The 15,396-nt window shown below is 43.2% G+C and overlaps 2 protein-coding genes across 2 annotated transcripts in view; both read left to right on the top strand.

Annotated features, from left to right (window-relative positions):
• Positions 1-11,677, top strand: part of LOC311250987 (uncharacterized protein) — an 87,694-nt gene extending 76,017 nt beyond the window's left edge. The window contains exon 3 of the transcript XR_014621341.1: positions 11,590-11,677. The gene's annotated coding sequence lies outside the window, so the exon portion shown is untranslated. The remainder of the gene's footprint in view (positions 1-11,589) is intronic.
• Positions 11,678-11,729: 52 nt separating this feature from the next.
• The window catches only part of lhpp (phospholysine phosphohistidine inorganic pyrophosphate phosphatase), a 39,413-nt gene continuing 35,746 nt past the window's right edge, over positions 11,730-15,396 (top strand). The window contains exon 1 of the mRNA XM_084343213.1: positions 11,730-11,771. Within this exon, the coding sequence (XP_084199339.1) occupies positions 11,740-11,771 (32 nt within the window). The 5' untranslated portion in view covers positions 11,730-11,739. The remainder of the gene's footprint in view (positions 11,772-15,396) is intronic.

The following is a 15,396-nucleotide window of genomic DNA, read 5'->3' as shown; positions in this document are numbered from 1 at the left end:
CAAGTCATTTGAAACAAGTCTAAATCAAGTTATTTGAAAGTCCAAGTCAAGTCTTAAGACTCGAATTTGCCCCGAACTACTTAAATCCCTTAGGTCAAGTCCAAGTCTATTCACAAGTCTTTATCAACAAATTGCAAGTCACGAACTCGTCTGGTCTGAAGTTCCTTTTGTCGAGGTCTGACTTGAGTCCAGGTGACAGCTGAGGTAAAAACATTTCAGCGGAGGAATTAGTTGGCCGGTTTTACATTTACAGTCACGCCACCAACTCCTAAAGCCCGGCGTGTCACTCTCCAATGAGAAAATGATGTTTGCAATTTCTGTGGGATGATCGGGTGTTTGCAGATGTCTCCTGTGGATTAGAGCAGGACGTCAGGTTGGGGCGGTCTGTGATGCGGGAGAGGTGTTGGGAGAAAACAAGCGTTGTGAAAGGTGAGATTTTTAAAAAGGGCAAAGTGTCTGACGGGGGCGGGGGGAGAAAGAGAAAGAGACAAACGGGGGAGGCTGGGGAAGATTATAGAAAAAGACAGACTATAACAAAAGAAATGCATAATTGTAACAAGATTTGGCAGTCTTATGGAACTAGCAGTGGCATGGCTCCTGCTCTCAGCACACAGTAGTGCCATTGTCCATCTTTCACATCCAGACAAAGAGCTGGGGTCCTCTACGGTCCACCCCCCTCACCAGGGATGGATGTTGCACTAATGCTGCACACACAAGCTCTGCAGCTTTCCTTTCTCTCTCCCTCCAAGGACTTTGACAAGTTCTTTGTACTCTTGGAAATTGTACTTCTTCTATTTCCCGTGTGCTTTTGGGTTACAGAAGGGAAAAAAAAAAAGCAAAGATAAGCATCCGTCCAACCGGACGTATTCACAGCTTGCAAGAACAAAACAAAAACGGTGACATTTGCTTCGACTAAAACCACTCTCAATATTTACAAGGGCAGATGTGAGAGATTGGCCTTCCCCAGTGTGTGGTTCGTCTGAATGACAACAACGCCAGCCCTTGATAGTTTATTTCTGCAGCTCATCGCGGCAGATAATTATGTTCAGTCGGCAACTGACCCTGTCCTTTTTCTTTCACTCGGCCCGTCTCGAACTAACACAACACCGCAAAAATATGATGTAGGGATGAGGTGGAGAGCCGCTGTAAATGCAGTTCGTTTATGTTCTGTCACCGGAGATCCAAGCCCAGCCCTGTGAAAACGTGTTTTATAAGACCACGCTTCTATGATGGTGTATCTCCCTCCTCCATCCCCGCCTTTGCCGCTCTCGCTTCTGTATTAAATCGATATAAAACAGGAGGAAAAACAGGATCGGTGGGCAGTCTGTGTCTGAAGAAATGTAGCTTAAATTCCTGAGATTACATTTTACGGGGGAAATGTCAAGGTGGATAACATTACCTGTTATCTATCTGGGGTTAGGGCCCTGACTTGGCAACCAATGAATTCACTATTAATGGATGGACAAGAAGGCAGGCTGAAAAAAAAGCTTTTCCACTGTAGGGCCATTTTGGTCCTGTGGTTTTTTTTCCCCCACTTCTTGGAATGTGTTCAGATTCAGGATACTAACTTGAAAGTGAGCCTTGTGAGGCACAATAGTAAGTTTGTTCTCTCGTACGTTTGCCGTGATGCTCAGCTACAATTACATTGTTACACCATGTTATTCGAAATGTCCTGCTTAAATTCTGGATCATTTTGGCTTCTTTTGTAGAAATTACAAATACAGTGATTAACTTTTTTTTGTTATGTGAGTGAATCCGCAAGTTTATTCAGAAAAGGAGTTCAAAGCCGATAAAGAAAAGCAGACCTTTAACAGATTTTGAGGGAATTAGTCCATGAATGTAATTGTTTAAGCAGGGAATTGTAAAAGAAACACAGAACTTTAACTTGTTAAAATATTGAAGTCGATACAATACCTTAGCTTTTAATCCAGTAAAAGAAAAAAAAATCTTTAAAATGCAATTGAGTTGCTCCTACAATTATGATATCCTTGGCTGCTACTTTCTTTCCACCAATGTATATGCAAATTATACCACAATCCCTTTGGTACAACATAAAACGGTTGTAAAATGTGTAATGATCATTGGTCTTTTTTTGGTTTTACTTTCTTTTTTGTCTGACACTGATTTTTCCAGACAATTACTGGTGTTAGGCTGAAAAGGTGTGTAACTGTCGCACGCTTTTTCATTGTCAACAGAACCGCTTCGATAAAAACCATTGAAGGATGACATTTAAAAACACAAATTGTAAAAACAAAGATTATTATCATTATCCTGCATCATTTTTACAACTTTGACTTCATTTAAGCTACTACTGAGTCCTCCAAACAAAGCATCAATGGACAGATGCAGTTATAATTATTCAATAATATAGTGGACGCATGCAGGTAAATAGTCTGTGTGGCAATCTTGGAACCCTTCGGCTATTTTCTGATGATGATTTTAACTTTTTAATCAGCTTTTTTAATTAATCTGCATTCATATCTGTGTATATAGATTTATAGAGATTAGCTAAGTAGTTGTCAAAGATAACCAATGGCCTCTGAGAGTGGATAAGTCAGTGGCTGGCACACAGAAGAGGAAGTCTTGGCCTGGATACCCAACGTGCGCTGGCTACACCAGAAGCCCTACGACATTGGCTGTTGCCCCAAGAAGCTAAATAGTCATCAGATGACAGCCGATGGATTAAGAGCAGCGGACAGCGGATCATTACAGGCCACGGCGTCTTTCAACGATTCAACCTGGACCGGCTGGACCTGCCACAAGGAGGAAGAGAGTCGGAATAAGAGCCATGCTAATCCATCGTGGTGTAAGACAGCTGGGAAATCAGAGACCGCTGTGCTCACAGAGACCTGTCTGCACCACAACATCTCGGATCAAGCTGTTGCACTTGATGATCGTACTGTGTTACAGGGACCACAGCTGGGACAAGGAGAGGTGGACTCTTTGTTTATAACATTGATGCTTGATGCTCAAAGATGACGGACAGTGTTTCCCTGATGTTTAACTTTTGATATGACGGTGTCGACCACATTATCATCACCATCTTGCAGCTGCTGTTTACATTCACCTTAATGCAGATTTAGAAGATGAACTACGTGTTTATGTAAACGTGTGTGTTAATTACTGTATATATGTTCGATAATCTGTGTAGCATGAATGAGGTTATGAACTTCCATTTTGTTACAGTGCTACATGCCAACTGGAAACAAGTATTTTCTTTGGCTGTGGTACAGTCTGCATGTAGAAGAAGAGTACTAGCCTCAGATGAAGATTCCAGTTGTATAAAAACAACTATTTTCAAGCCATCGCCTGCTGGGTGAGAGTGCATGTCTGAGCGATGGCTGCCTTTGTGACTGGCTGTTCTCTGTTGCGAAAAGCTAATGATTCCCTCCCAAAAAAAAAAAGGTACAAACAGGGAAGAGATGGGTGGGTGATACAAAGCCGTGTCAGCAGTTGGCAGTCGTCACTATCGCTAATTGCAGCATCTGTCACGGCGGGGGGAAGAGAAAGCTGTTCCAGGTACAGCAATCCAAATGCCAAACCTGATTTTATCACAGGCTGTCAGATTACAGCGACGCTCCACAGCAGTGGCCCACCTGCCTTTTCCAGACTCGCTGTCAGGGACTAGATTTAGAATCCTAACACACGTTTTCTCATTCGAAAATCTCTGTCCATCTTTTATAGTCAACCAGTGGTCCAATTTTGTGTTTCGGCTTCCCACAAATCAGATCACATTTGCATCTGCAAACAAGCTGTCCGAGCCAGTATTCCTCGGCTTAGACTGATGTGCGCTTTGACCATCAGTTATCTCAAAACAGTAAAAGCTACAAAGCCAATCTAAGTTTGCTGGAGAGGGCCCAACATTTCATTCCACCCTCTGTCACATAAAATTCTCCATCTGACGCCACGCAACGAGAGAGAGAGAGAGGGGAGAGAGAGCACTCCAGCTTCTGTCACCAAGCCACACCAGGGGCATACTAATATCAGCTCAGTCCAGCTGCTTTCCACGCCTGGATGGATAAGCTTGATTATGAAACATTACAGAGCCTCCCTGTCTGCCGTGACAAAACCGCTGAACTGTGTCAGAAAGGTGACTGGCCACAATGCAGGGAGATGGCTGACCAATATGCAACAGTGTAGGATGTTGGGTGTCTGATTTTCTCATTACTCTGTTGAAGTCAGATCGTTGCCTTCAGGTTCCTTCAGAATTAAATCGTGCCTGGGCTGATTTGGGCGAATTTCACCACCGGACTGCCAGACTGTTCACATCAAATAGCATCAACCGACTGTGCAGACATTAGCTGTGGCTAGAGTTTCTAGAGTGAGTGTATATGTACGAGAGTGACAGTTCAGACGCTGATTGATCTCAAAATGTACAAAGAACTCCAGTTCTTTTCCCTATTTCCCTCTAGACCTCTTTCCCTTTACCTCTTTTCTCTTGTCAAACAGCCTCAGGAAAACATTTTCTTGCCGAAATTGAAACATGTTCAACTTGCACAGATGCCTCAATTCATCCTGTGTAGAGCATCTGTTTGCATCGCTGACTGTATAAAATATGGGTATAGCTTTTTGGGTCTGAAAAATGAAGCCTGCATTCTTCCTAATGGCCAGCTGGTTGCAAAAAGACGTCGGGTTGTATGCAACCTTATGAGAGAATAACCCAACTTCTCACTTGATTTATTACCTCAGTAAAAAGTTTCGTAATGAGTTTATGCTCTCAATCCTTAGTTTCCAGTCTTCTTCACTACAGCATGATGTTTGATTTCTAAATTATGGTCCCATTTAGAGTAAAATTGATGATAAAGCAGGGTATACTTTAGCGATTGGCTGCCCTGTGATTGATAGGTCGCTTCCACAGCGCGTCCTCAGGTTTTCAATGAGCGCCAATCAGGCCGTCCTCATCAGAAAAATAACCATATACTGTAGGTCGTTAATGAAAGCAGCTTTATACCACCCATGTTCACATTTCTTGTGAGGCGGCGACCTCTAGTGGCTGTAGTCTTTATTACGACTGCAAAGGAGGAAGTGAGGAGAAGTATAAAGAGTAACAAGTTGGTTTAGTGATGGATGGTTGGGTTAAACAAGCTCAGGATTGATGTATTGTGTATGTGATGTATTCTTAAACTAATGTTTTCCTAAACCTAACCAAACTGTGTGCATAGGTACAGTACTCCTGTCGCTAATACACTTTAACGGTCATGTTGTTTTGGGAACGGTGATATAAAATAGTTTTTCTGAGACCAAGCAAACAAACTATTTAGTCATTTCAGTATGAGCATGCCTTGGATCCAATCAGCATTGTCCCCCCTTTACACCCCGTCTGACGTATCATCAATACCTTCATTTGAACAGGAAAGGTCATTGAGAGCGAGCTTTTTTTGAAATGACACCCTGATGTCAACACATACAAAACAATACAAATAAAGATTAAGGTACATTAAAAAACAGTACAACAAATTTGCAATACATAGAAAGCAATAGAGGTAACATCACTTCAATTAAAACACATACATTTGTATTGTTCACTCTCCATTAAAAGAGATTTAAATTGATTAAAAGCGATCAGCTTGTCTAGTTTCAACAGTTACAGCCTGCAGGTTGTTCCATTTGTGCTGTGCAAAGACTTTTAGGGCCATTTTTCCAATCTTAGTATTGACATGATGATCCTCAAGGACCAAATAGTCTTGAGATTTAGTGCAGTGTGATCTTTATTTATAGTTTTAGAAGACATCAGAGATACTCAGGTGGTTTGCCAAGAGGTGTTTTACAGATAAACAGAATGCAGTGTGACTGCCGCCCTACTTTCTCATATAGTAAACATCGATATTGTACAAAAAAGGAATTACATGAAACTTCTCTGTTCTGACACTTATGGTTAAGGTCTGTCTCTGCTCAGGGAATTAAAACTACTTGGGTAAGGAAAGGGAAATATCAATGTCTCGGTCAAAACAAACCAGTATTGGTAGGTGATGAGATGTGAACCGTGGCCTCCCTGTGTAAAAGTCACGTGCTTTGTTGACCCAACCCGAACCATCAATCTAAAAGAGGCTAAAAAGCTCTGCTGAGGGGGGATTGCAGTGTCCTTTTTGACATTACATGAAGACATTCAATCAATTCTTAATATAGGAAATATTGATCGGGGGGGTCGCCTCCTACAACCGTCGCTGCTGGATATGTCTGCCTCAGGAATACTTCTAATAACAAACAGGCACAGATCTGTCATTGTACCGTCAATGCTTTAAGTTTGAAGTGACATTTTCATTGAGACTTGCATAAGGCCGGAGTACATGGAAAAAACCCATCCGAGTCAAATACCCCGGTGTGACATCACCCCTTGAATAACTACAACCTACTGTATGTTTTCCTTTGGTCAGCAGGTCAAAGTGTTGCCAGGCAAACCTTTCACGACTCTCATTACGAGCACAAGGCGGCCCGATCATAAATACACAGAATTTATGGATTTCATGAGGTGGTGCATGAAAATGTCAAGGGTGTGCTTGTTTGGTGCTTCGCCCGGTAAGCAAACGGCCATTGTGAGGAGCCTGCTGAAAGGCAGGGTTATTGCAGTGTCAACACTTTTAGGAAGATGGATGTATGCTTTGAAAATAGAGCGAAGTCGACCTAATCACCCCATTAAACTGCAGTTAACAAAAAGGTCAGTGATTTCAAGCTAGACATGTACTAACCAGTTCCAGCGGAGAGGCATTAAAGGAGTCTGTAGCAGTACAGTAAGCACTCATTGGTGGTGATTTGCAGGATAAAACTGGGGTGTCTTTGGTTAAACAGTTGACGGAAAAAGTCTTTTCAGTCCCAGCTCCCGGCCCAGTGTTGCTCCCAGTTATCTTTTCACTAAACAAATGCCTGCTGGGACATTGCAGATTCCACCTCAGAGGGTAATTTCTAATGAAAACGGGAGAATTTTTATGAAGAGTCAACATACTGCATAGTGGGTAATCCCTCCCCAGGCTGTCGCAAAGACAGGCGGATATTGTGTTGCCGTCCCGTAGCATCACCCGGTCGAGCGCTGGGCTGCCGGAGCCGGCGTGCCGATAGCCCCCGGGCACGGAGAAGCGAGAGGCGGAGTCGACTGCTTTAAATTTTCCCAGTGGAAAAGGAGGCTAGTGTGCTGCTAACATACCGTGAGGTCTGAATGTGCAGCATCAGCAGGATTGTGGAGGACACTTAAGGATCAAAGCTCAGCAGAACCTCTTTGAATTCCGGATGTGCATGAGCCAGAACTGAAAGTTAAAAGTCAGAGGAAGCTGTAATGACAGAATTTTGCGGGCGACTGTGTGATTGTATTCATCAGCGTCTCCCTGTGAGGGATTTGATTTGAATACAGGAGGGGAGCAGGGCATGAAAATGTGATGTGAACGTGCTCCAAGTCTGTGTAACAACTGGCATCTTCCCCAGTCTTTAAACGGAGTCCCACACACTCACTCACATGTATAAGGGATGTCACACACTTTGTCATGTTTTGACAAACTGAGGAGGAGACTGGGTTGTCATTTCCGTGTCAGCCCCTCTTGTAATCATTTTCTGTGCGTGTGTGTGTTCCTTCCTACCTACCATGTGTCAGGAGGGATTGCTTTGGAGAAAATGACATATATCTTTTAATTAAAGCATCACTCTCTGCTTGTGCTCCTGCCTGCTGCAGGATGTCAGTGCTCATTTTACGTCCTACACAGCTTGAGAAGTCTGACAAATATACTCCCGCTGGTACCGACATTACAACAGCATTTCACCTTATTTGATGGATAAATAATGTAATCTATAATACCATATTATGCAGTGATACAAGCTGAAATTAGTCCAAGACATTGACTCATAAACCACACAGAAGAAAAATACACTCAGTTGCCGGTTTATTATTATTAGGTATATTATAGACAATGCAGTCTAATAAATCCTAGCTTCTCTCTTCAGTTTTGTCGAAAGTTGAAATTGTTCCAGCGAGGCGATGATTCAACTTGGGTATTTCACAGGTTATAATTTGTGGTGCTGTTGAATGGTGTTATACCGTGAAGTGTTTCTAATATTTAGTCTACCCCAGCGGTGGTAGTGGTGTAAACCCACTGTGACGTCACCCATTGGTTTGTGGACTACCGTTTTGAAGCCTCAAGTTTGGCATCGCGTCCGTCGCCATCTTGGTTTTTTGGAGCCAGAGGTGACCAGAGCAGAGGTAGCAGCTTGTCAGTTATAGCCAAGCCCTGAAGCATATTTTACTCTTAATGGGACCTTGATTTACAAACTGAGCATCATGTTGTGTTAAAGCAGACTCTAAACTAGTGATTGAGACCGTAATCTCCATAGAAAACTGTTTACTGACGTAAAAAAAATCAAGTGAGAGGTAGGGTCATTTTCTCATAAGCTTACATACAATTGGGTTTCTTTTTGCAACCAGTGGAGTCGCCCCCTGCTGGCCATTAGAAAGAATGCATTGGCTTCACCTTTCAGTCCAGAAAGCCCCGTCCATGTTTTAAACAGTCAGTGGTCTACCCTAAATGTAATGTGCTACCCTTGTGACAGCCTGTAGTTTGTGATTGGTTGTTTATGTGTGTCAGAGATGTTGATTGAAGGCGTTTCTAATATTTGGCTCCTTCAAAAATAGTCACAAATTGCTTCTTTTAAGTGAGTATGAGTTGTATGATTTTGTTCTAGTCACTCAGACTAGACCCCACACAGGTGAAATACAATTAATGGCCTGCGGTTGTGGAAATAATTGAGCAACCCGGCTCGGGTTCACGTACTGTCTCCTACCAAAACACCAGACCATCCGCAGTCATTAATTCCACTTCACTTACAGTAGATGACTGGCTTTCAAATATGAAATTTGACAGCCCTCATTAGTAATTAATTAGCTCAGACAACCACCAGGAACAACATTCTCTGAATCATTTCACCTCAGCCCGATGATGAGAGGAGAGCCCTTTCGCCCTTCAGCCAAGGGAATTTTTTTTTTTTTTTTACACAGTGTTGCACCATACTACCATTAAAACACCCTGGCTTCAATGTACTTTTGATGGCTGTCATCGTCAAAGACGCTGACAGAAACCGCTGAAGTTAAAAAGTGACATTTCACGTTTGCACAGCTCTGCCGCTCACAGAGTAGCAGTCCTGCATCAGAAGGAGAGTGCCACAGTGATGCTTAGTGTCATGATTTATCCTTTATGACACTGAGAGCTTCTATGGCAGCTTGCCCAACCCAAGCTTGTAGTCTCCTTGTCACTGCCAGTCTCTGCGTGATGCTTTAGGTTGCCAGTCTTCCCGGGAAGACTCTTCCTGCTTCTGCTTCCTTACATACGAACACATTTTTCTTTTGATTCACCTCCTTGGATCTGAGCTGCACACAGCCCCATGTGTGCATCCCATCCCTTTGTTGGAGGATCAAGCCGCAAATGTACAGGGGCAATTTATCCTTCACATCTCCCCACCTCCCCTCTCCTCCTCCTCTCCTTCCCCCAGGTGTCATACAGTTTCTCCTTTGTTACATAAACTGTGTCTGAATCCTCTCCCAGGACGCACAGAACGACAGCTCCATGTTTTTCAGGCCTGAGACTTGAATTCCTGTGGGCGCCGTTATGGTCCCATTTCCCCTGGTCATTTTTTTCCCTCCAGCAGTGGAAGCTGAGACCCACATCTCTCTCTCTCTCTCTCTCCCCCCTTGCCCTCCTCCTCCTCCTTCCTGCTGCCTCCTCCTCTTCCCTAGCCTCAGCCATGAACTCTGTAAACACTGAGGCTTTGTCTGCAGCTGTTGTGGTCAGTCTGTAGCGTAAATCCAAGCCCTCACGGGCCATCAGTTTGTGTACGACTGCGTTAGCGGACTGCCACTCTGGTTGACCTGAAGAGACAAGAGGGCGGCTAAAAGGCAGAGCCACAGTGACTGGTGCTGTCTGCGGCTTATGTATCCTCCAAAATACCCATAGGCGTATTTTATGGCCAAGTTGTGGTGTTGTCCTCCTTTCACTGTGGTCTCTGTGTCATGGTTGCAACATGCGAGCATTGTAGCTCCTACTGGATTAGAAGAAGCACTTGTTACTGCCGGAAATCAATGGAAATGTAATCCCCAGTAAAATGAGGGATGGGTTGCACCAACTGGGACTAAGGATGAAAAATTGTTTACTCGAATTAAGTTTTCGGCTATTACGTTATATTTAATGTTGCAATGAATCATTTTTTTCTCTTTATTTCAGTCACTTTTGGAGCAGAAGAACTTACAAACACACAGGCTGACAAAAGCCCAGATATACAGTTATCACTTTAATCATCAACGGGATTACTCCAGCCGCAAGGCCCGTCAAAATGTTGACGTACAGACCCACGAGTTCTCAGTAGTCACTATTACATTAGTTTATGAGTACTCATGGGTTGGACCACATCCATCTTCAAACTCAGCCTTCATTTTGATCTCAGTTATCCACCTGTGAGGTTTCGTGACTGTTGGCAGAGGGTGTGAAGCTGGTTATTAGCACTGACCACCAAAGTATTGGACAGATTATATTTCGACTCCATGGTGGCGCTAAACATAAAAGTTAATTTATCACCAAATGTATACGGATTCATCTCAAGGCTCACATGATTGTTTAAATGTTGTGCCAATCAATCCAGCAGATGTTGAGATATTTCACCAGGTGCATGAAAACTTTGACCAGCTGGTGGCGTTACGCAAAGCCAGGAGCTGACAGGGGTTGTCAGTAGGCTTCATCAACATGAGAATATGAATGTCTGCACAAAATAGCATAGCAGACCGTTCACTGCATTTGAGATATTTTAGTCTGGATCAAAGCGGTGGACTGACCAACCGTCCCTAGAGTAGCAGCGTTCACTCGCTGCACCCAGACCTCTCTTCTGTATGCACGTCATTCACTTTCCTGAGGCATATTTATTTTATTATATATTTATTTGAAGTGTTGATAGAGCTCGCTCACATGAATTTGAAAATCAGATGAATTAATCACACTCTGGCAAGAGACTCACCGCCCAGGGTCTTGGTTTTATCCGTCTGTTACCTCTGCTGTGAATCCTTCTTAATTCATTACAGTGATGCGAAGCTCAAACAGTGGTAGTCCACTAACTCTAATTATGTCTTCCCAATCAAAAAACCCAGACAGCAATGTTCCCGGCTGTGGATAATAAAATTAAATGAATTTGTAATTGAGTTTATTTTCTAATGGAAAGTGAAGAGAGCATGCCCAGAGACATGAACAACAGGTAGATGAGTCATTCTCCTCTTGCGTATAGTAGAGTTGCTGCCAGGCATTTTGCATTCAGGACCACGGGGGCCAGAGATGCACACAGAAAACGTAATGCGTCAGATGCTCTTCTCTGTGATTTATGTGGTTTCATGCATGGGCAGCGCGGCGTGATGACAGTCTTCTACGTGAACATGTAAATTACTTAGAAAATGACTTTAATTTAAATTTGGTCTAAATTATGCAGAATTGTACTGTAAAATGTCTGTTTTAAGTCTCCAGTGTGCAGGATTTAGGTGGATTTAGGGGCAGAAGTGGAATATAAAATTCATGATTCTGATTTCATTAGTATATGATCACCTTCGTTACCTTTATAATGAGCCTTTTGCATCCACAGAGGGCGCAGGTCCTTTTCCACGGAGTCCGCCACGTTGCACCGCCATGTTTCTACAGTAGCCCAGAGCAGACAAACCAAACACTGGATCTAGAGAGGGGCCTTTGCTTCGCTATCTGACAAAACCAGACATTTTTGACGGGAAGTCAGGACATGTCCAGCTGTGTTTGTGGCAACCAAAACAGGTATTTTGAGCCAAACAGGGATGTTTTCCTAACCTTAACCTGGTGTTTTTTGTGCCTAAACCTAAACCAAGCATAGCCACATCATTGTGATTAGAGAAATAAAAAACTGAACCTAAAGAAATGTTAAGTTTTAACTTATCTATAGTTTTGCAAAATGTGCTTTAACAGTTATTCTGGTGATCGGGCTGAAATCATACACAATGGACCTAGAGGAAAAACAATAATGTGGTAATTGCGGTTGACGTTTGAGAAGATTTGAGCTTGAAATCTCAACTGTGGTGCAGTTTGTTTTGCAATTTTCTCACATTTTGCACAGTATAAATGATGGATTACATCTAATGAGTGGTTTGCCACATCATGATTTATCCCCGTTAATGCTGATGTTTGTGTGTTTTAGGAATTCACATTAATATGCTGGATTTATTATGTCCACAACCCCAGAAATAAATTAGGTGAGGGTGTGACAACTGGAACGATTGGAGTCCCACTGGCCAAGTCTGCCTCAGATCTGCAGGGAGGGACGGCGTCCTTCTGAGGACCTTGCCGCGCTTGATCAATATATATATCCCCTCTGGTGTGAACTGAGAGAGGCACGCGGAGGATGTGTAAAATGGCCAGTGCACATTACTCTTTAAGGATTATGTGTCATTTGCCCTTTAAGATGCACATGTATTTTATCAGTGCACTCAGATGTCATAAACTTAATGCAAAAGGCCCATTAATATGAGCGCTGGCAGGCGAGCCCAAGGTTTTTTTTCTCTGATTTATCTGTGGTGGGACAGAAGAACCCGAATAGCTTATCCTTTTCCAGCACTGCATCAGTCATAATTCTCAAGCTGGCACCTTATTCTCCACACATTTTAATGGATACAGAGCTTTATAATTTATCCTCTTCTTAACTGCAACTTCACCTGAATTAAATTCCAGGCACAGTACTTTGATTACATCCTCGCTAAGTACCACAATCTGATTTCTCCATTATGGAAAGAATGAATACAAATGGGCTGGCTGAGAGGGAGACAAAAGGGGGCAGGAAGAGAGGAGTGGGGGGGCCACGGGGAGAGATAACGAATTAAAAGAAAGTCAGCCGGACAGACAGAAGAAAAAAAAAAAAAAGAAGAAGAACAAAGACAAAGACAAGTCAAGGAACAAAAGGCTGAAAGAGTGGAACGAGAGCAGCCTCCTAGTCTGGATGAGCCCCTCTTGACCTTCTTGGTGAGAGGAGTCATACTGGGAAACACACCAATCTTTGAAGCTGCGCCACATGCCTGAATGGACCAGGCTTGACTGTTGGCACCGGGCGTGTGGTGGGGAAAATCAAGTAGCTTTTACAGGAGCATCTCCAGGTTTGGCTGGAGGCTGTCAGAGCCCCGCCGGAGCCTGCTCCTCTGTGTTTCCACATCCTCGGGGAGCCTGTGGCCTGTCACTCCCCTGCCAAAACTGGAGCTCATTTGTGGAATACAGTACGCCTTCGTATCGTTTCGGGGCTGAGTGGGATGCAGGCCTGAGCAGAATGCAGGATCAAAGCGTGCACAGGCCACAGGCGCGTTTCTCGGTGTCACCCGGCGATAACCCTCGTTCCTGCTGCCAGGCTGGATTCCAGTCATATTTCACAGGCAAACTCTGGGCCTCGCTCATCTCTCTGCTCTGCTTCATATGAAATAATAACCTGTCCTAGATAGAAGGCTCGCCCTGCACTACAAGGCCTGTTTTGACAGCGCGACAGATAAAACAAAAATCTGATCATTAGGCGCCGGTGGCCTGAAGGTTAGAGAAGGTTAGAGCTTGCAACCAGTGGTGGAAAGTTTATTTATTTATTTACATGTGATGTTACTTTATGCTTCTGCTGCAGTACGGCTCAGAGGGAGGGGGAAAACCCTGATACTTCTGCATCTGAATGCAGGTTGTTTACTCGTAATTCAAGGTCCACTTACTCGCCTTTTCAGGAGCTTTCAGTCGCATCTCACGGTCTTCTTCAGTGGATGGGAACCAAACTTAAAGGAGCAGTTCACCCAAAAATGTAATTTTCATTATCTACCCACCATTACTCTGATGGAAAGGGTGTTTCGTAGTCCACAAAACATTTCTGGAGTTTCACAGCAAAACAGTGCTGCAGCGTTCTCCTGAACAACTGAAGTAGATGGGGACTTGTTTTAAAACGTAAACAAATAACCAAAAAAACAAAAAACTAAACATAATTTGGCTCAATAAAGCTCATCCTGTGTGATCCGAGTCTACAGAAGCCCGAGATCTTAAACATTTTTCTTTGCCATTAACAGGAGATGAAGAGTGTTTTGGACTGACAACTGCAATTTGTAGACGTCACTTTGGCATTTTTTTCAAATCTTTTGGACATTTTATAGACCAGAAAAACAGTCAATTAATTAGGAAAATAGCGAGCAGATTGATGGATAATGAAAGGAATGGTTAGTTGCAGCCTTCAGTGAAAGTCCCCGTCACTACAGTGCCGTTAGGAAAGAGGAGCTTGCCAGGAAAAACGCCATTAAAAGTGCAAAGCTTTAAAGTAATTAAGAGTGGATTTTATTGATCCTTAACAGCATGCGTGTTTTTTTCTTGTACATCTGCTTGAAAATGAAATACTGGCTGTCTGTCGCAAAAAAAAAACAACAACTTTTTTTCCTGGTTTTAGATAAGCAGCGGATGAGAGAAAGGGAGACCATGTGGTTGTGTTAATTACTGCTGACTAATGAGAAGTGATCTCACAGTTTGAGTTTGTCGTACTCAACGATTTAATGAGGGTTTGCCAGCAGGTCCTCATTTCACGTCAAATTTCTGAATGCAAAATTTGCTCCATCTCTCTCTCAATTCACCCTAGATAATCTTAAATTATTAGGCACCATTATATATTAGTGATTAAATCTTCCAGACCTGTGTTGCAGTATTAATAACACCACTACTTCGACTGCTGCTGTTTAATGTTGCTGCAGTGTATAGAGAGTAAGGGAGTGCAGTGTGTGCTGCTGCCTGAAGGTCAGCACTCAGGGGGCAGAAAGCCTAAGACTGTCTGAGTCCACTAGCCTGAGGTTGTTGCCACAAGATGCACAAGTTCCTCTCGAGGGTATGACAACTGTCAGATATGTCAAATCTCTGAAGGATCGTGAGACAGGTTCAAAGACGGATCATGCAGGTTGTGCCTTGGAGGCTTGACAGTGTTTATACCTAGATTTGTCGGAAAATCTTTAATGTTTCTGCGGTGAAGCTTAAGTATCTTTATCCCTGCATGGCTTCATGCAATTTCAACATTTGCATTCAATAGGTGCTCGTATACCCTACTTCATTTCACCACCAAGCCTCAGCTTCATTTTAATAAGGGCACAGCACCATCTGGTGTTGCATCTATGAAGTTTTTCCCAGTGTGACACAGGAAATGTCTGCATGCATGTTCGCCCTGTTAGGTAAATAATGACGTCAAAGCAGCCCAAAGCATGTCTCTGCATCCGGTTTTGTACCAGGTTAGATTCATAATCTGAGTGTTTTTAGTGAGACAAAGCCGAAACCTCTTCAAGGGTCTGTTCCTCGGCCTGTTCTGGATTTTTGTCTGGATGCCAAAAATAAAAATTATCTAAACACATTTATTTTTAAAAAAGGAGAAGGGACATTCCTT

This window comes from Pagrus pagrus (genome assembly GCF_965226575.1).
Source record: "Pagrus pagrus genome assembly, chromosome: 21".
In the NCBI taxonomy this organism is placed as follows: Eukaryota; Metazoa; Chordata; class Actinopteri; order Spariformes; family Sparidae; genus Pagrus; species Pagrus pagrus.
This window is presented reverse-complemented; position numbering and strand designations above follow the sequence as displayed.